This window comes from Oryzias latipes, chromosome 4, assembly GCF_002234675.1.
Source record: "Oryzias latipes chromosome 4, ASM223467v1".
In the NCBI taxonomy this organism is placed as follows: Eukaryota; Metazoa; Chordata; class Actinopteri; order Beloniformes; family Adrianichthyidae; genus Oryzias; species Oryzias latipes.
The window spans coordinates 32,029,556-32,051,597 of NC_019862.2; the positions used below are offsets into that span (position 1 = coordinate 32,029,556).

The 22,042-nt window shown below is 41.7% G+C and overlaps 1 protein-coding gene across 2 annotated transcripts in view; it reads right to left on the reverse strand.

Moving 5' to 3' along the window:
- The window catches only part of LOC101163316 (voltage-dependent R-type calcium channel subunit alpha-1E), a 117,184-nt gene that overhangs the window by 38,117 nt on the left and 57,025 nt on the right, over nucleotides 1-22,042 (reverse strand). For both annotated transcript variants that reach the window (XM_023954611.1, XM_023954610.1), the window contains exons 6-10: nucleotides 6,010-6,113; nucleotides 3,569-3,727; nucleotides 2,989-3,179; nucleotides 2,174-2,277; nucleotides 1,660-1,775 (exon numbers count right to left, since the gene is read on the reverse strand). In XM_023954611.1, the coding sequence (XP_023810379.1) occupies nucleotides 1,660-1,775; nucleotides 2,174-2,277; nucleotides 2,989-3,179; nucleotides 3,569-3,727; nucleotides 6,010-6,113 (674 nt within the window). The remainder of the gene's footprint in view (nucleotides 1-1,659; nucleotides 1,776-2,173; nucleotides 2,278-2,988; nucleotides 3,180-3,568; nucleotides 3,728-6,009; nucleotides 6,114-22,042) is intronic.

Here is a 22,042-nt window from a genome sequence, read left to right on the forward strand (position 1 = left end):
GTCCGCCCATGTGAGCATGCATATGTTTTCTTTGACATCAGGTTTAAAAATAAAAAATACGGTCAAGCTCATGTCACACAGCCACTAAGTACATGTTGTGTATTTTCCAGTTTACCCCGTTAAATCTTAAGGAATTGTGCAGGATTTTTGTGAGATGCGTACAGAAATGTCAGGTATGACCAATCCTCATCCGTGCAATATCTCTCCATTTTTTTCTTTGCTTTCTAAATACACTTTTGCGTTTGCAACACAAGAATTTTCAGATGCGTTGTCTCTCATCTTGCTTTCTGTCTATCTTTGATTTTGCCTTTATAAGTTTCAGTTTATTGTGACATCTCCGCCACCAAACAGACTGCTGATTGGCCTGGGTTCTATCCAATCAAAACGCTGTATTCATCTAATCAATTTTGCAGCTTCAGCTAAAGGAAAAACCCAATTCATGCTTTATTTTAGCATTGATTTAATTTTATTTAATCATGCATTACTTCCTGTTATGATTGAAAGTCAAACTTTAAAGTATTTTAATGATATTACATTAGCCTTTATTTGCAGTCAGTTGGAGCAAAACATAAAACAACTGACTACTAATAAACTTAATTACCAACCACCAAAGAACAAATATGAGCTTAAATCATCCCCCTAAACATTGAGATCAATCGGGGGGAAAAAAGCAGAAAATTGGGGGGGCAATAATCAAAAATTAGGGGTTCTGGAGTAACTGTTATCATAATCAAGAGTGGAAATTGTTCTCCCATTTAAACTTGGCATGAATTCAGGTGAGATACAATTTAAGCAAATGTCCTTGTGTACCACGTTAAATACTGCTTGGACTTTTAAAAACCTGTTATTGTGAATTTTTGTGATTTTTTAAGTAGCCTCTTAATAAATAGTAAAAACTAAATCAAAACTTATCGCCTGAGATTGTTCCAAAACATGTTTTCCCAATCTTTGCAACACCAACAGTAAAAATCCCCCAAAAAATATTTAAAACAGCTTTGAAAAGTGTTTTACCATCATTGTCACATTCCTGAAAAATACAAACTCCTAAGTTTGGAACATTTTAAATCCGCTTTTCTGGCTCATGAGGTCCTTCATGGTTTAGCCCCTCCCATTAAATGGATTCATGACACAGAAATCTCTGTGAGCCCCCCCTGCAGGGAACGCTTATCGTTCTGCCTTACCGGCTAAACTATTAAAATTAAAGAGAGTACAAGTGTTGTCATCTTTAAAAAACAACTGAAAATGTAGCTTCAGAAATCTCAAATGCGTAATCATATGTGACCAGGAACATTTGATTACAAAACAGCTGATTTAAAATATTTGGTTTCCTTTACCTACTGTATTTCTATTTGCATTTAGTATATTGTCTTTTAGCTATGTTTTATATTCCGTTTTTATGATATTATATGTAGTTTCTTCTGCTCACACTGGCTATTGGTCAATGTTTCAGGATTATTCACTGAATTACTGGCTTTGGGTTTTTTATCATCAAGCATCGAGCTCTGGTCCAAACCAAACAGGCTGAGTGTGAAAACAGCCGTACATTCAGACACACAAAGACAAACAGCTGATCAGCACAAGAGAGTTTTCAAAAAGTTCAAGAACGATCAGGAAAGCTCTTGAGTTCACGGAGGAGGAGGTGATCCGTCGCCAACCCACCTGCTTTGTCAATCCAGGCGCGATAGCCGTTGAGTTCTCTCTCGATTTGCTGCTGACGTCTCAGTTTCATGAACGCCCTGCGATTTTCCACTCTCTCTCTTTCTTTGGCAAATTCCCTTCAGAAACAAACCAAAAAACACAGAACTATTCCAGTACGGATACGGGGATCGAACAACGGCACACATAAACCCATTTCCAGAGAAGATTTGGGCTTTTGCTCCCGTTACCACTCACTTCAACTTCTTTCATTTATTTTCACAAATGCCAACAATATTGCATTTTAGTACACAGTTCTACTGACAATCCCAGTAATTTTACAAATGACCAACATTACTTTAAGATGAAACAATTAACAGGAAGTTTGTCTTGAAGTGAAGAAAAACAATAAAACAAAATGTTGAACCTCCTGATTTGCTGATAGTAAATGTGGGAATTTAAAAAGTTAAGAATCCTAAATAAACGCCTGACATGTATGAAAGAAGAAGGACAAAGGGATGGAAAGCTCGGGACTCACCCTGACAGGACTCCCAGCACCAGGTTGAGGACGAAGAAGGAGCCGATTATGATCAGAGGGATGAAGTAGAGCCAGTTCCAGGTCGGCCCCAAAGCATCGTTGGTCTAAAACGTTCAGACAACTTTTTCATGTTCAATGAAACCAAAACTGACAGACTAACTTCATTAACATGTGGGGGCTATGCGCCCCTGTACAAAGTTTAATTTGGTCTCAGAGATAAAATAAAAAAGAATTCATTTTAATAAAGGAAGATTTCTGTTGTCCAAAAAGATTTGAAAACCTTTTTATTATTATTGTTGGGTGTATTCACATAAAGAATAATTAACCATGACTATGATAAAATATATAATAAAAATAAAGTACTGCAGTTCTTGTTTTTCACCAGACTTTGTAAACCATATATACCTCGATATCTGTGAAACCCCCAAATGCTTTGCCCCTCTAGCCTTTTTAATAACTTAAAAAATATATTTAAGCTGAGGATCTTCAGAAAAAATGTTTAATGTTTAATGATAAGAATAAATCTCTTGAATTTTGTATCCTGATTTAAGTAGAGATACACAGATTTCTAAAAGCTTGGATCCTTCAGAATGCAGTCTCGGATTTTTAGGTTAATGTAAAACAAAGAAAGACAGAATTTAGGATTTTATGTTTGCGTAATTGTTGTTTTTCTGCATGCAATCAGACTTACATCTAAAAACAACAAAGCTGGAATAAAACAAGACTTGAACGTTCCAAAGTGGGACTCGTCTACCTGAACATTTCATTGCCCGTTCTTCCTGAACACGGTAACAGAAGTGAAACGGAGATCTCACGTTGTAGAGAACAGTGGTCCAGCCCTCCATGGTGATGCACTGGAAGACGGTGAGAACAGCAAACAGGATGTTGTCAAACTGCGTGATGCCGTCGTTGGGGCCGATCCAGGGTCGGTTGCAGGTGTAGCCGGAGGGACACTGGCGCACGCCGCACGGGAACTCGTACTCAGATGAGTCGACAGTCTCGTTTTCTGATCAGAACCCAGAAAGACAAAAAACAAAACGGAACGGTCAAAGTTTGGATTCAAATACGATCATGACACAGTTTCATTCTTCTCTGTGTTTCAGATCAAATCTGATATTTACACATGAATGAACAGCTGTTATACATATTCTAAAACAATAACACTTTGTATATATGCCTTGTCTTTAATACTTTTTCACAATATGTGATTCCCGTCTACATATATGGTAAGTTAAATGACATTGTTTCCGTAAAAATGGACAGAACGCTGACAGATACACACATACATATCTATGATAAATGTGAGAAACCAAAAGGTGTTTTTATTTCTATTCATTCATTACTGACGAATAAAAGGAGAAACAAACAGGACTGAGAGTTCCACCACTGCTGTACCCAGTATTCCTGACATAGGTGTGCAGGTCTTGTGTAGTTTTCCGCTGTAAAACTCCAGACCGATGATGGCAAACATGAGGATTGCAAAAAAAAGCAGCAGCCCGATCTGCAGCAGAGGAACCATGGCCTTCATTATCGACTTCAGGACTATCTGCAGACCTGCAAGAGCGGAGAACAGAAAAGCAGTGTGTAGAGAAGGAAAACCGTGTCCCTGGAATGTCAATTCAATGTCAAAATTAGAGCTTTTTGTGATTTCTCATTAAGAAGCCTTTAAGTTGCCATATGTTCTGTGCTTCAGTGTGAGACTTTTCTTTTCTGTGTACATATGGACAGCACAGCAGTGTGGCCCAGTCACCTCTCAGCAAGAAGGTTCCCACTTTCAAAACACCTGCTGGGGGGTCTGTCTGTGTGGAGTGTGCAGGTTTCCTCTGATTCCTTTATCATCCTCATTTTACCCCAAAACATTTGGTTCCGTTTAACCAGGGAAGGTCAAAAGCTCCTGTTTAACTCACATGTTGGAGCGGCAGCTTCCCCAGGGTGAAAACCAGCTCCCACCCTCCAGCTCCACGAGGAAGCTGCCATGCACTTCTGTTCTACTGTCATAGTCCCTTAACTAAAAGTACAGCAAGAATCTTTAAGAGTTATTTTATTTCTACTCCTGCTTTTCAAATTTACATTTCCTCAATTCGCAGTAGCTTTTATTCTAAGCATCTTTTAAGCCGCTGTCAGTTTTTTTCCACATGAATAATATGATTTTTATTGATATTACGAGAATCTGAAAAGCCTGGTGAAAATATTTTCTGAAAGGAAATTCCAGGTGTATATTTTTCCTTTTTTATATTCCATTTTTCAGTGATTAATTGTAAAGCCGACTTCCTTGTTGAAGCCTCAACAATGGGTTCAGTTTGTGTCTGACACGCCTCTATCTTTGAATATGGCACAGTCTATTGCTTACACATTTACTTCTTTTGGCAAAAAAAAGGGGGAAAAATGATAAGTTTGCTTTTTATGAGTTGATGAATAAGTCGTTAGTACTGAAAGAGTACTGAAAGCACTGCATTTCCCAGCAACCCCAGTGTGCACTTCCGGGATGCCACACGCCTGACTCTCATTTACTCAATCACTGTCTACTGAATCTCTGCACTGATCCACAGTCAGTGCAAAGTATTGTTTGTCCCATCTGCCTTCATTACCGAGGGTTTGATCTGGACCTGATCTTCTGTATCTGACTCCTGCCGCCTGCCCCGAACCCTCGCCTGCATCCTGACCACCCCGTCTCTCTGATGATCTCATGCCTGTTATTGACCCCTGCCTGCCTGCCTGCCCCTGATTTAGCTTAGTGGACTTCTAGCTGAGCTAATAAACCTGCTGCATCTGGATCCAGCCGTCTGCCTGTTCCTGTGACAGAAACCAGGGTTCATTTCTCAGTGAGGCCGCTGAGCTTCATCCAGTTCTTGGCCAGTAACCATTCATGCCACTGCATAACTATGTAGCCACAAGGGGGGCCAAGTCTGGGTCCCCTGTCCCATTCCCCAGCCTGGATAAAACACAGAGGTTGTGTCAGGAAGGGCCTTCCGGTTTAAAAACCATTGCCAAACCAACAGAGGCAACCCGTGTATGGATATGCCGAAAGGTGAACAACTACATTTCTAATAAGTGCAAACATTTTATATTGTTGCAGTGACAGTTTGTTTACTTTGATTTGGGTTTTCACTTCAGGTGACTACCATTTCCAATCAGAAGAAGATTGGGTCAAACCACTGCAGAGATGCTAAGTCTTCTAGTTAAAGACACTATTTGTTTAAGGGATTTATTTAGTTGATACTGGAGATTTGGCAGATTTAGTTCATTCATTGCTCCCCTTTGTTTTCATTTGTGGATGAATTGGTTAAAATATTTGTTTAGTTCCACCCTTTGTGTGTTGTTGGACTTGTCTGTTACTATGAAGCTTCCCCAGTCTGTTAACCAGGGGAGGGGGTGTTTCCGGGGATTGGTTTCCTCAATGCTCAAATGTTTTTTTAAGAAAATAGAAGAAACGAAAAGGAAAAGAACAGTTTTCAAGCAAAACCACTTTTGCCCGGCTGACGGCAAAGAAAAGCAGCGACAAAGCGGCGTGAATGCAGCAAAAATAGCAGTCAACAAGGCCCAGCTCTCATCTCCTTCTTAATACCCAGTGCAGCTTTATGGGCGCTTATCTAACGTTTCATCCAGATATCGCTTATTAATAAAGAAAAAAAAGCACACAAAACAAGGAAATGTGCAAAGAAACTATATTTTGGGTCTTCCAGTAACTATTCTAAGGCTTAATTCCCAATCGGATAAAAACAAAACAGTCAATTCCACAGTTTGATTTTGGACAGATTCACATTTTTTGTAATTTTTTGGTCACATTTGTCAGATTTAAATGGATAAAAACAGGCCAAGTAGTAAGTGAAACTCACTGGGGATCCCCGAGACCAGCTTGAGGGGTCTCAGAACCCTCACGGCCCTCAGAGTCCTCAGGTCCACAGAAATGTTCAAGTGCGCCCCTGCTGCAGCCAGGATCCTACAAAAAAATGCAAACAAACACACACAATGCCCACATCAGGACTGTCACATGGATGGCACATTTCTCTCGGCTTCATAAGCTGTTTGGATCTGTGTCAACAAGGAGGCTTCCACTCTTAACACAGATTGTTCCAGAAAGCTGCAGGGCTAAGATACCGAATGCAACGACATGACGGCCCCCAGCGGGGAAAGGAAGAGGAGAAAACAACACGGCTGTTTTGGGGGACTTTTTATGTTTCTCTGTGTGTGGGAGGAAGCCTGTGACAACTGCTATTTAAGAGGCAAACAAAGAAAGCCGCTTCATCAGGGGAGGGCAGGACACCCCGAGGGTTGAGAGGCACGACACTGCAAGACGCACATCACAGAAACATCAGGCCTTTATGAGAGTCCCTGAAAGTTTCATATGAACTTGCTGTGTTTAGTCTGCTTTGCTCTGTAAATACACCTCTGTGGCCTTCAGCTCTCTGGATGACAGAAGAGGACAGCAGAGTCTGCTGATCTCTCCCTTAGGTGCCTCATTAGTCTGCTTCCTTTCTCTCTCCTATATTAATTTTCATCCCTCAAACCACACATTTTGTCTCCCCTCATCCTCCTCTTCTTCATCCTTTTCTTTCAGGTATAACTATTTTAATAATTATAAATATAAAACTAATATAAATGGATTACTTAGAATTATTAACGATTTGTATGATTTGTTGTTGGGAAATGTGTGTGTTATTGATATGCTGGTGTGTGTTTCTGGTACGATGATACAAAAATGAATTCGTTTTTATCATCTCTGAAGGTAAATATGATGAATTTGTGAATTTTGTGAAATGGTTTTAGGTTTTTATGAAATTTGTCAAATCCATGAATCTTAAGACTTTGGACCCCAGGAAGACTATCGACCACTCTGTGGAAGCTAATTGGGTTCCAAATAAATAAATAAATAAGATTCTTTTTTTTTCATTTACTTCTGAAGAAAGTAAATGTTTCCTGCATGCTTACACCTCAGAAGAAGGGCAGAAAAAAATGCATGAAAACCCCTGAAAATAAAGCTTGCATCTGTTTAATGCTACGTTCCCACCGGGCTCCTAAACAGATGTTTGAGCAACTGCTTCCAAAATAAAGTCCTTCTTAATGTGCACATGTGGACTTTTCAGGCCTGTACTTTCAAAAGTCTTGTCTTCACACGTTGCTAAGCGAGTTTTTGGGTCCACGTACACTGAACGCGTGTTTGGTAACGGGTATTGTTGGCGTCCTTTTCAATCCATGGAAGTGCCAACAGTTTGACAATTGATCATAAAGGAGAAATGAATAATTGCAGTTTGTGTCCTGCAAGAAGTATTTCATTTATTGGAATAAAGCTGTTAAAGAAAAGACCAGGAGCAAGATTTGCATCGCTGTGACGTTTCACACCACGACTCATCCAACTGTGAGTACATGCGTCAGTATTGGGTAGTGACAGTCCAGTGGGAACAGTATTTGCTAAACATGTGTTAAAGAACCTGCAATCGGTGAGTTCTTGAACGTGCCACACATGCCCGGTGTGTACATAGCTTTAGACTTTCAGTGTTTTAGAGCCACGTAAACACCAAGCATGTTCAAGAATGCACTGAGCATTGGTTTTTGACACTCTTATAGCATATGACATATGTCTCTTCCTGATACCAGCGCATGTACTCACTGTAGCTGCTGTCAAAAAGGCAACTCTAATATCTTTTTGTTTATAAAGTGCTTTGAGATTAAAAGGGTAAGACATTAAAAAATGTTTTATAATCATTTGTGATGAGTGATATCTTAGAGTCAGTATATAATAATAACTGTTGTCGTTCATCAGTTAGAAACTTTGTTAAGAAGGAAGATACTTCTTTTTATTTCTGTTTGTAATGTCATTGTTGGTTTGGGGGAGGTACTACACCTGAATGAGTCTCATGCTGTCCTGCACAGATGTGATGTCTGCAAGTGTTAAGCCTGTGAAATAAGCTCCAGAAGAGTATTTTCCTTAAGTCTTTCCTCTTGAGTTAATGTGGCCGATGAGGTATGCGTTTCATTATTATATATTATATCATGGGTTGAATGCTATAAAGTATCTAACCTATTGTTTTCCAGTTTCTCTTTCTTTATTACAGTATCTTCGACCATTTTTTTGGTGCTTAACTCCTACAATTGTTCAGCTATTTTAACCATTCCATTATTCAAATGTCGGCTCTTTCAGCTTTTTCCAGCTATGACTTTTGGTCCTTCACATTTGACAGGAAGGCGCTGCAGAGGGTGATCAACACGGCCCAGAAAATCACCGGCTCCCCCCTGCCCAGCCTAGAGGACATTGCTAGCTCTCGCTACACGAGCAGAGCCAGGCAAATCATCAAGGACTCCCACCATCCAAACCACCACCTGTTCCAACTGCTACCGTCAGGCCGACGGTACAGATCCCACAAGGCTCGCACAAATAGACTCAAGAACAGTTTTTTTCCCAGAGCAGTCAACCTCCTAAATAAATGTGAATCCCACAAAAACTGTAACTCGTGCAATATCTGAAGCCAATGTGCAATATTAACAATTCCCAGTGCAATATAATGCAATTTAGAATAGTTATGTAGCTTTGTACATATGTATATTTTCAGTTAAACTCAATTTTATTGTTGTTTAGAAGATTATTTATTTTATTGTTTAAGCAGCTGGAGAGCACCAGAAATTTCGTTGTCACAAGTTTCTTGTGTTACAATGACAATAAAGGCTTTCTGATTCTGATTCTGATTCTGATTCAAATCTTTGAATTTTTCAAGAGCATCCTCTGACCCCCCTCCATCAGTTTACCTGGTCTACCACTTGGTGTCTGAGTTGCTGTTGTTCCCAAACTCTTCCATGTTGTTCTGAATGAGCTGACTGTGGGAGATTTAGGAGGAAATTTTACCACTGGATTTGTTGCATCCTATGAGATTTCCACGCTGGAATTCACTGAGCGGCCCATTCTTTCACAAATATTTTTTGAGACCGTCTGCATGCATGACTGCTTGATTTTATACACCTGTGGCCGGGCCAACTGATTCTGATCATTTGGCTGGGTGAGAAAATACATTTGGTAATATAGTGGATGAAAGACTTGGTGTCATGTAATTCCGACCGGGCACAAACTGCAAGTATGAATTTCTCCTTTATGATCACTCTTTCAAAGGTTGGCACTTCCTGGTCTCGTTAAGGATGCTACCATATGTCACTACCGAATCAGAGGCCCTGCTTGGTCAAAGTTAAACTGATTTAACTTTCGGCGTGTGTTCAGTTGTTTGTTTTGCACGCTGAAAACTGACTTAAAAACGTGAATGCACATATATGCACAATTACACAGACTTTTCTTTGGAAATGGTCACCTGAATGTGTGTGGGAATTTAGCATGAGTTTCAAACAGAAAATGTGCATTTGCGCGCGTTTGCATCGACACTTTGATGGAAGTGGTCGCTCAAACACACGATTCCAAGCTCGGTGTGAACGTAGCAGTAGATGTTTACGTGCTTTGCTTGCAACCAGCACATCCATGAATTGCACGTCTGTCTGATTGCAGGAGCTAAATTATGATTATTTGCAACATTTCACTGAAAATGTGGTTCCAGAGGAACGATCTGCAATCGATTGAGGACGGAGAAGGAGCCTTTACCTGGCACCGCCAAACATGGAACAGCTGCGAGGTGAGACAGAGGAGCATTGGTATTGGTGAAGCAGTCTCTTCTGCCTCACAGGCTCTCAAAGGATGTGGATTTTCAATTAGAGGGATTTAATATACCCCGCAATGAGGGAGAGGCAGCAAGAATGCAAAAGTTGATAGGGACAGACTCTGCTTTGCTGGTTGCAGTTAATAAGCAACAAATGTCACAGACTAAGTGCTGCAAGCACCACGAACTAAAGAGTGTCCTTCCCACAGCTCAAGACTTCTCCCAGATTACTGTGATTCGCAAGACCAGAATAGGTGTAGCTGCTAAAAATGTTGCAGGTTTATTGTTTTAAACATTATGTGTATCTCCATTAGAAATGTATGTGATACCTGCTGCCAGAATGAGAAAATACTGAATTAATATTTTGGAAATATTTAAGTTCTTCCAAGATGCTGAACTCAAAAGAATAGAAACAACAATAAAGAAAAAAAATCAAATATCTGGATTCTGCAAAGAAACCACTTTACACTGACAAACTGGAAAATGTTTTTTTAGACACATCAATAGATATGGTCGCCTCATGCATGGGACATTATTAAGACTTTGTTATCATCAACCCCAAATGCATGATGCATCACAAAAGGAAAAAAAAATTTTTTTTCTTTTTTTGGTCCCAAAACAAGACAGAATTTGATGGAAAGTCCAACAGCAACGCAAGAGAGGCTAAATGAACAACTAAAAAACAACTGAAAAAATGTTTTTAAACCCATTCAACATTCAAGTACAACTTTTACTTGGGATCAACCTCCAGTTCTGCCCCTTAACCCTATTTGACCGTTTGTATGTTATATTTCTGAGACTCTGATCTCATTGGTATGATCCAAAGTTTCCATAAAAACCAATTGTATATTTCTTGGTCCGTCTTTGATGCCATGTAGAGGATCATCCGTCCACTAGGGGCAGTAGAAGGGCTTTTCCTGCTCATTTTAATGGTGAGACGTTTACAAATTATGTGCTTCTCTTTTCCTGAACTCTCCAACTTTTTTTGCAATGAAAAACTAACAATTTTGTGAGCAAAAACATATAAAATCACCCAAGGTATCATAATTGATACTATCTATATCTAGTAAGAAAAATTATGCAGCAAACTTATTTTTACATATTTCACCAAAGGGTTTACATTTTCTTTCAGTTCTTTGATGATGTGGGCTTTACAGGGTTAAACAACAAGTAAATTATATATTGAAGCTGGTTATGTTGATATTTCAGACAAAGCGTGCATTTTGTGGTTCCAAACACCAAATTTGGCTTTTATAAAAGTCCAATCCAATCAATTTCCCAATCAATGAGCTAAAATGTGCACAATATCAATTTAATAAATCAATGAAAAATAATATTAAATGAATTACATAATCATAACAAATTACATCAGCTTACTTGATCGCCAAACCTCAAAGGAATATAAAATAAAAGTGTTATTAATAAATCCTTTTTTCCCTGAAATCTAACACTGGTTAATGTTTTCTTGACAGCTTTTGTAAAACGTGCTTCATCTGAGCTCATCTTTGGGTGAAAAGAGTCAGTTTCACACTCGATTAGAATACAGCATAAAACTGACTAAATGGAAATTTACTGAAACTGTGGTGAAAAACAAGAGAGGCGTCTTCTGTTTAAATGAAGAGACGCAAAAAAACAAAAGACAGCTGAAAAGGAAGCACATTAGAAATTTGAAACTAGCTCCTCGTAAACAAAGATGTCTCTTTTGAAATTTTTGTCAGATATTTGACATTTCCTGGTTTGTCACTTGTTGCTGTGCATCTTCCTCTTTAATGCCTCTCCTTTGCCCTCCTTACCTCCTGCATCTGCGTCTTGGCCATACCTCTGCCATTTTATCCCCGACTCGCTCCATCTTTCTGCAGACCATTAGTCAGTCTGGCTGCTCTTTAGTTGTTATGGAGACTAACGGATAAGGGATCTAAAAATGGTTTCCTCGTTCAGGCAGATGTTAATCAGCTGATGGCCACGACACAGATGTGGTTTCCCATGTGGCTCCTGTTCGATTATTTATGAACAATTTAAATGCAAACACACTGAGGTTTTTTTTTAATACTTTGATTTTTTCATTTATTTGACTTCAAGTTAAGATGATAATTGGACTGGACTTTACATGATCTCAAAATTATAAGATCCATTAATGTCATCCGGACCAAAAAACTGCCTATAGGACCTATAGGTTGAGTCACAGATGATTCCACTTTTATAACTTCTTATTTTAGAAGGAGCTCCACAGCAGCAATAAACTCAGCTGTATGCTAGTCACTCATAGTTCCACATCCTAACTCTTCTTTTCATAAAGCCAGTTTTTAAACTCTGGAGGATTGGCCAGCCAAGCAGAAGAGCTCCAACCCGTCCAGCACCTGAGAAGCATGCGCTGCAAAAACCCAACCAATAGAAACATGTCAAATGACTCAAATCTGAAACATTTCCTTTAACAAACTAAGAAAATCAGATTTTTTTTATTAAACAAGGGCCTTTAAAAAAAGTTTTTTAAGATAACATTTTGGAGTGTGGACGGGAAAAAACAACTGAGACAGACAGAAATTCAGCCGAGGAAGGAGGGAGAGTGCCTTAAGTTACAACAGCCACTGCTTCCTTAAGACAGTGTTAACAGAACTCTGATACATACCATAAAATACAGGTCATTCCATAAAACATCAAACAAAACCATTAAACACAAAAGTGCTAAAGTGCTGTAACCTAGCATTTTAACTAGATTTTAAGTTTTGATTTAAATAAATGAGTGATGGTTGGGAAATCAGAAGGTAATTCAAAGCTGAGGACCTGCAAACAAAATATAGAGCAATCTCTCCAATGCTTAACAAAAAACCTCCAGAAGCTTTGGGACGTTGGAAAAACTCACCTAAATAAAGAGTGAGGGCATAAATTCCCTTCAAAACAAACAGAAAAATGTTAAATCAAATGTAACATGAGCTGAAAGTCAATGGAGGAAGTTTAAACAGTGCAAATATCCTCAAGTGTTTGCTCTATATAAGGTTTGTGTGATACTTTAGATTCCAGAAGGCATTGTACTTTATGCGCCATTTAAACATGAAATTACACTGTATGTACAGTAAAGGCAGTGTTCCAAACTAAGAAAACTGCAGCCTAAACGCTGCAGTTTGTCTCTGCGACTAAATGAAATAGTAAAGTAAAATGCATCAAACTGAAGAGTTTAAATGTTTGAGTGTGCTTCATCAAACAAATAAACCCAAAAAATCACGCATGACAGGTAAATCGCCTGTCCGTCCTGGGGGAGGATCCCTCCTTCATGTGGGCACCCCTGAGGTTTCTTCGTTTTTTCCGGAATCCATTTTTTTTTTAGGAGTTTTTCCTTACAGAGAAGGGGGGTCTAAGGGCAGGGATGCCAGTATAGCTTAGTCAGTTTGTTAGTTCATTTTAGTATTTTTCTATTGAACTCTTTGTATTCATGATCCTTTTGAGTTCATGTTTTACTTCGAAGCCCATCGAGACGACTGTTGTTGTGATTTTGGGCTATACAAATAAATTGAATTGAATTGAATTGAATTCAACTTTTATGGAATATAAAGGAAAATAGACTAAACTAAGATGCAGTGAGTTCTTAAATCTTTGCTCCTCAAACTACTATTTAAAAATTTAAAAATATAGTTTTCAGTGCAAAACTCCAAACCTTTTGCGATTTATTGACTGTTTGGACAGAAAAACCCCTCCACTGTTGTATCAGCAGGCATAAGCTGTGGAGTGAGAAACACAATAAGAAAGAACTTTAGAGGCGTTCCCAAAGTGAACAGGCTGCACGCCTCTCTGTGTTTGCTGCAAAGCCTGACATTGGCTTCCCCTCTTCGGTAGAAAAAGGAAGGTGAAGGTTGGAACCAATGTGGTGGATCTGAGGGAAGCAAACACGTGGCCGATTTGGCAGAAATAAGCAATTTGGCAAACAATGAATTTCCTCCCTGCAGCTTTTTCTCTCCCTCACACACGAACCACCGTTGAGCTTTCACTATTTCTTTAAGCTGATTTAACAGACTAATGAATTTTAGGTAATAGATTAAGGGGCTGTGGTGGGAGAGCGGTCACCATCTGATTGGAAGATCACAGGTTTGATTCCCATCCCCGTGCCTCTGTGATAAAGTGTCCTTGGGAAAGACACTAAACCCCACATTGGAGCTAGTGTTTGGCAGTCGAGCCGCCATCAGTGTGTGAATGTGTGTGTGCGAGGGTGATTGGGCCTGTAAAGTGCTTTGGCCTCTCATATAAGTTTACACCATTTACCATTAAGTAAATAATAATAATATTAATAGACTAGATTTATCTGTCCTTTTCCAGACGCTCAAAGCTCTTCCAATGTGTCCATTCTTCATTCACTCATTCATACTTGGTGATGGTAGAGGCGTGGCTGCCAGTTGGCGCCTACGCTCCCTCTGACCATCACTGGGACATTCACACACATTCACACCAGTGGAGCCACACAGCGACAGTTGACTGGGGGGAGCGGGGATCAAACCGCCGACCCTTTGATCATTGTGAAGCAAACTTCAGATGCTATTGTTTATGCAAAAAAGACAAAAATAAGGGATCATTGTTGATTTCTCTGCACAGTTTGAAGCTTTTACACCACATAAAGAGCAAACAGGTGAAATGTTAGTTCACACGCACCTCACCTGGTTTCTAATTGATCTTAATTCTGACTGGATGCCACAATGTTGACTGCTGTAGATTGAGCGAACAGCAGGCAGTCATTTTAAGGAGTCCTTCACTGATCCCATCGACGGCGCAAAACTGACAGGTGTCTGGTGTTTGTGCAAGTTAATCAAGTCCCTTTAGTCAGAGCGAGCTGTCACACTGATGATGCCCTGTTCTATTGTCAGGCATGATGAGTGAATAACAATGACATTGGGCGCAGAGGCGACAGCTCCCAGCTGCGAGACAAATCTGTTGTGGCAGCTGTCGAGCCGTGATACTGAGAACTTTGTGACTTATGCTTCATATCCATGTCAGGCTCCAAAGCGATGATAACACTCCATAATCCAAAAAACAATAATTAGTCATTACTGCGTTTGGGGAAAAGATTTCAGATCACGGGAAGCTGTGTGCTCGTTTCAGGAACCATCAATTACATGACACACTCCGTTGAGCCAGACTTACTTTTGTTAGTGAAAAAGGTCCAAACTTCCACCCAGAATATGAACTGGGTTTAGACCTGAGTGTGTTTTAGCTCGGTACAGCTTAAAACAGATAGACCATTCTTTACTCCTTTTTACTCCTTTCTGTTCTTTTTTTTGCCCTCACTCTGAAACACATTTTAGCTTTCAGCTCAATTTAGCTTCCTAAAAGGATTTACAAACTGAAAAAGTGGCCTCTGTTTGTTTAAAGAGCCTATATCATGCTGTTCTTAGCTTTTCAGAGTAAACTATGTCCACATACATGATAGTATATCGCACACTAAGGAGAAATACTACTTATTTTACAGCAAATTTTCCATTCTATGAAGTAAGACGACTCGATCTCTGAGGCTCTGTTAGTCTGGGGGCCGTCCCAGTATCGCAGACTCTTCCTGGAAGGGGCGGTCCCCGACTGGTCTACGTCACAATGCGAGAACACGCTCATTTGGTGGATTTAGATGGCCTGGGACTCAGGTGAATCCACAGAGATGCATGAATGGATCAAAATTCCGCTTTGAGGTTGGCTTTTGTGAGTAATAAACATAATAATACACTTAAAAGATATCAAAGTTGATTATTCATCACATAAGCTTTTTCTTGAGGAGACATTTGCACAGATTTATGTATAAATTGATTAACCTCAACGCTAGGCCTCCACAATGAATCACAAATTTATCATTGATGATGATATCATCTGTACAATACACATGTCGCAAAAGACCACAAAAACTGTGATTAATGGTTACCTTAAATGTGCTAAAACAATCTTATGACAGCTTGAAAGGTTTAACGAATCAAATAAATCCCTTTATGCATTTGACCAATCAGATTGACCCTTTCACAGTGCTGACCAATCGGATGGAGCCCTTTTATGTTGTTATTTGTTTTTGTATCCTAAGTTCTATCTTCATCGCAATATTGATCACTAATATCAGAAATCGCGAGTTTTCATCATATCGTGCAGCCCTCCTGAACGTACTTTTCTTCAAAATGGTTAAAGAGATTATTATGTAGTTATAAATGTCATCCTGAGGTATAAAATAGTTAAAGTAACTCCACTTGAAGTTCTGGTTTCACCTTAAAAATACTTTTTATTATTATGTCTGAATAAACCCCTTTTGTAATTGAGGCCAAACTTTATTAATTTCAATCATGTTTGAAAATCTTGGGTGTTGGACCGGACGGAAAAGGAAAGAAGGGAAGAAAAGAGAGGGACGTTAGAGAGCGAGGGGGGGGGGGGGGTAGGAGGGTGATAATAGGAGGGGAGGGGGGATAAGACAATGCAGCAGCATAAAACAACAAGTTTACTGGTTGTTTATCCTTACGGTACGGTTCAAATATAATACAAAAAGGGCGGGGCCTGTCCACACACACACTCCAATGTTATCAACACACCTGCTAGCTGCAAAAATGTTCACATGTCAACATGTACACAAAACAGATAGTGTTAACACACGCATACTTATGCCTTAAAACCAACTAGTGTGAAATATTTCATTGAATCATGCAAACTGTTAGTGCAAAGGTGAGCTAACACCTGTGCTCAGGTGAGTGTTCATGTTCTTCTAAAATGGATGGTGGAACGTGAAAAGAAGGAGGGAGAGTGCCCAGCCATCCCCACCCCAAGACCCCGGCAGCAGCAGCAGCGGCAGCCAGAATGCCCCAACGCCACACGGCAGCCGGCAGGGAACAACCGCCCCCCGGGCGACCAAGCCCGCCTCCCAGGCCAGGCCAGCAGGACCGTCGCGAGGCCCCCAGAGCCAGAGAGCAGGGAGGCTCAGAGGGAAAGAGAGCGCCGCCCCAGCCCAGCCAGGAGAGCAGCCCCCCCGCCGCGCCGGGAGAGCCCAACGCAGGGCCCCACCGGAGAAGGACGCCCACAGCCCCAGACGAGCACCCCATCACCACCAACGAGTTCCGGGCATCCCCCCGCCCCCACCCCAGGTACAAGCCAAGACCCCCCAAGGGAGACCCGCTCCGCACTCCAGGCAGCCACCCACCCGGCCCACGGTTGGTCCAGGGAGGAGCAAGGCCGGGGCCCGCCGCCCCCGCCCAGGAGGGGGGATACCCCGGGGAAAAAAGGGCGCCCACAAGGGCTGTTGTAAACTTGGCCCAACCAGGCTGGGCCACAGTTGAAAATTTGGCGGGGCCCAGGGCTCAGGGGCAGGGACCAGAACCCACCCCCCAGGGACACGAACACCCCCGGCTCAGTTGTAATGTGAACCCCCTCCCCGCGCGGAGAGAGCACCGCCGGGCGCAGGAAGCCGGCACCCAGGGGACACGGCCGCCGTTGCCAAGGGGCCCGTACCCCCCACCAGGGAAGGGGTAGGGGACAGATGGTCCTAGGTCCCACCTTCCTTATAAAATGTGTGTGCGTGTGTGTTTGTTTGAGAGGGTGTGTGTGTGTGCATGTGTGTGTGTTTATGTTGGAATGTATATATTGGGGGGGAGGGGTGTGTGTACTAAGGGGGGTGCAGTTAAAATTGGCGGGTAGGGCACTGAGGGGACATCTCCTGATTACTCACAGTGATGTCCCCTCACCCTCCCCACCAAGGGGCCCTAAATGTCTAAGGTGCGGTTAAAATTGGCGGGTAGGGTGCTAAGAGGACATCTGCTGCTTACTGGCAGTGATGTCCAAGCACCCCCCCTACCAAGGGCCCTACATGTCTAAGGTGCAAATAAAACCGAAAGAGGGGGGGCCCACTCCATACGGCAACCATAGGAGGGGGGCCACTGCCAAGTAACCCCCCCCCCCCCCCAAGGCGCATCGCAGGCTAAACCCCCCACCCCCTCACCCTAATATGAGGTTATATGAGGAAGGGGGTAAGTTGGGGATAGCTGGTAGACTGTCCCCCGGTGGTCAAACAGCCGTCCCCCAGCCCACCCAGCCCAGGGGCCCCACCCCCGGAGGCGCCGACACCCCAGGCCCAGCACCACCCACCCCACACAGAGAGAGAGGAGCCAACAATACCAATAGTGGGCCCCCCTCCCCCCCAGAACGCCCCCCCACAGGACAGGGCCGACAAGCCCCCCACCCCACACCACCCCAGACCCCGCAGCCGAGGCGGATGACACCCAGAGCGACCGGGGGCCCCAAGAGGGTTGTCCCGTCCTGTCCCAGAGCCAGGGAAGGGCCGATCCCAGCCCCAGGTGTAGACGGGCAGCCCATCCAGCGCCGCTAGGCACCCCCCCCCCCCCCCCCCGAGCAGGGCCCCCCGCCAACCCCCCCCAGCACAGGCAAAGGGACCAAACCCCAAGCCAAGCCAGACCACCCCCCACCCCCCCACCACGCACCCCCACACCCAAGCCCAGAGGACCACGCAGCGCCCCAGCCCGCCCCACCCAGGCACCGGACCCGACCCCCGGACCTTAAAAAGACTTCTGGTAACAACAACTGTTGGAGGATCTGTATTGTTTTCAAAAACATTCTTATAAAAAAGGCTCAAAGCCTTTGACATTGTGTTTCAAAAAGTTTTTCAGGTTGAATTTTGATAGAGAGACTAGTTTTACAAACACGCTAAGATGTTTTTTTCTGCTATGAAATAACAGAGTTTTCATCCTGAACCCCAAATGATGCCCACTTTGGTCATTGTTCTGAGAATGATGCTCATCACGCCGCCCCTCCTACATCGCTGCCCGACTCTGAATCACGATTTCAACCTGACGCTGAAAAGATCCAACAATCATTTCATCTCTCAGAATGCTGCAATCGCTGTGTATTCTACCAAAACAGTTTTTTTTATTAGGGCCCGTTGGGGAGAGAAAAGTAGGCGAAAACTAATCAGCTTCCTGCACAGAATTCAATTTTCTCAAAGGCGTTGCCTTGATTGGATTTGAAGGGAAACTGCCAGGTCATAATTGAGAAGTGTTCCTGACTTTCCCTCAGTGTTGGTAACTATTACTAGTAGAGTTCCACGATAAATGAACTCGAGCCGTGGCTTTTATTGGCGTTACCACCCTGTAGAAGCCACTCAGACAGCGGAGGCTTAGACAACTACTTGCCCCCTTGCTGAAGATGTTTCGTGAAAGTCACCGCTCCATGACTGACAAATTTAACTCACTGTTTTCTATTTTTCTGTCTTGGAGTTATTAAACACACAAATGCAAAATGTTTATTGAATATTTTCCCAACAGGCTAGGGGAAAAAAAGACAGATCAGTGTGGGTTTTAACTAACGGAGACGTGGACACCAGAAACTCACAGACCAGTCAGTGACAGCCTGACCTGAGGAAGGGTCCTCAGTCACCATGGAAACGGCTCAGGGGGACATTTCTACCCCTGTTGAGTCTGAACTCATCAATTGATCAGAAACAGATGGAAGCGTGAGTCTGCTTTTTATGTGCATGTTTGTGCGCGACAGAAGAAAGAGAGAAAAAAAAGGGACTTGCTGGGTCCTAACAGATGCACGGAGGCCAAGAAGACATAAGGTGTTATTGGCCGATGACATGCAGTAGTGGCACATTGGATGTATACGTGTGGGTGAATCTGCAACATGCACACCAACAGGAGGACATGCTAAGTCTCCCACCCACGCACAGACAGAACAGACAGGCTGCTTTCGGTACAGTGACAGTTTCTTCACACCCTAACAGCTTCACAGAGACAACATTTGAGAAGCGCAACTAAACCTAACATGTGCAGAACTTGGCTGGAGGAAAGAAAACAGCAACGCAACTTGAGGAACGAACACAACAGCCTTAAATGTGATGAATTATCTATCACAATTCTTTTATTTCACACGTTTTGTTTTCACAGCTAAGAACAAAAGCAGTCTAATTAATACCCAGTATTTACCCAGATCAGGGTAAGTGCACCCTGCTTTTTGTAAAACAAAACAAAATACAAGATTAAAGAACTAATAATTTATGTAAAATGTGTTGCCTTTGTAAATAATAATGGTTTGAAGACTTTACGGAGGCACCTGTCCTCCGTGAACTGACCCCTGGTTGGGGATTTTTCCTTAAAACTGTTTTCTGTGGTCTTTTATCAGCTCCTATTTTTGCCAACGCTTCAAAAAAGTTAAAGAAAAACAAAAATTCATCTAATAAGCAAATTAAATTTCCCTTAAGAATTCCTTAATGACTCATTATTCTTACCACAATTACATTTTCATTCACTAAAATATTTTTTAGATAACAACTGAAGCTTTATTTAACACATTTGGTTGCAGAAAGCAAAGAAATAAAATTGAAGGTCCAAGTGGAGCAGCGGACAGGTTGAGCAGGTTAAGAGGTGACAGAACAGCCTCTCACTTCTCCAGTCAATCCCAGCCTGGAAGGCTGCTTCATGCTCAGCAAACTATGAGATGTTTGGCTCTCACCCACCCGAGACAGCGAGGCTGATGGTTGTTTGGACGCCAACAGTCCTCATTCAACAACAAGCTCAGGAGCGAAACCTGTAACGTCTTAAGGAGTCTCCTTCTGCCGCACACAGAGCATGCTGCAACACACGGAAAGGCCTTGGAGCACAACATACTTAACCCTTGTTCAATCCTAGGCATTTTACGTTGGGAGTGGGGTCATCTAGACCCACTAGACAGAGCTCTGAACCTTTTTTCTTCAATGATTTGTGATCTTCACTGGTGTCCATGGATTACATGAAATCTTTCCACCTTTATCCACCTTTGTCATGGTAGGGAGAACACGTCAATGGAAGGGGGGGGTCAGCTAAGATAGCACAAGGGTTAAAGCCCAAAAAGATTTTCATATCTGGAAAAACTGCTAAGAAAATAACATGAAGATTGTTTAGCACCTATACTCTACAAATCACTACACCTTTGGAGTCAACCACACCCACTGTAAATGTTTAAAGTCACACAAATGTTTGGAGACCTTTTTCAGGACTGAGCTAAAAGAGTCCATATTTGGGATTGGATGACAATAATGAACCAAAATGCAGAACAAAACGATGTAACAAACAAAGCTAAACTTCTGTGACTCACATAACTTTGGGAAGAAACTTCAGCCAACTGCATTACCAATTTGAAATGTGTTCCATACCTGATTTTAGGAAATGCATCATGTGTTTGTTTTGTTAATGTAATTTGATTTAAAAAAATGTATAGCTAAAAATCCATCCGTTCATCTTGTTCCCTTTAAGGTTCCCTTTTTGGGTCACAGGGCTGCTGGAGCCTATCCCGGCCACTCGTGGGCATCCTGGACAGGTCGCCAGTCTGACGCAGGCCCACAATCACACACACCCATTCACACCTACGGACAATTTAGAACAACCAATTATCATATGAAGCACATGAAGCACGTTTTTGGACGCAAAATATATTTATTCCATATATTATAGCAGGCAAATTCCATGCATTTATCTCCACTTAACATCCCATAAATGTATGTTTTTACAATTTTGGCTCCATATTTTAAGGACAGAAATCTATAGCCAGCAGGCTTTTTTAGAGATTGTTACATTAAAGCAACTACAAAATGTCTGGTTTCTTGAGAGCTTTACTGCGTGCCATGCAGAACACGCTAAGAGGCTGGAAGCCCTTTACAACACGTGATCACGTTCACTGCAGACAGCTCTTAAGCCGCATGCAGGGCAACAAGTGGCTTCCTGTCGGAAATCTTACAGCTTTAAGATCTTCATCCTGTTTGAGATTCTGTTCACTAGTCATCCTTGATCAGAATCATGTTTTCTGCTTCCTGTTTGATGAGATGAGAGGTGAGACGTCTTGAACTTTAAAAATGACGACCTTTAAACTTACTACTATGATGGAATCCACCAGGATGAATGACTTTTAGGTAGTTTAAAATAAATGTATTTAATTTAAAAAATTGAACAAATTGTTGTTATTTTTCTGTTAAGAGAAAAATAATAATAAAATCCTAAATAAATCTACAACATGTCTGATTACTCTGATTTTATTTGACTTCCATCTAAAAGTATTGAATCTACCTGCTTGTTTGCATTCACAGGCTTATAATATTTAAGCAACAGATTATGATGAGCAACTGTGTTGTGGAAGGCCTTATTTCATGAATCTGTAAGTTATTTCAATTACTGGTAAACTAAAAATGTTTAATGTCAGGATAAAAGTTGAAGAAGACTCGCAGCTTTTGTGCTGAAGTTTCTTTCTATAAACACGCTTC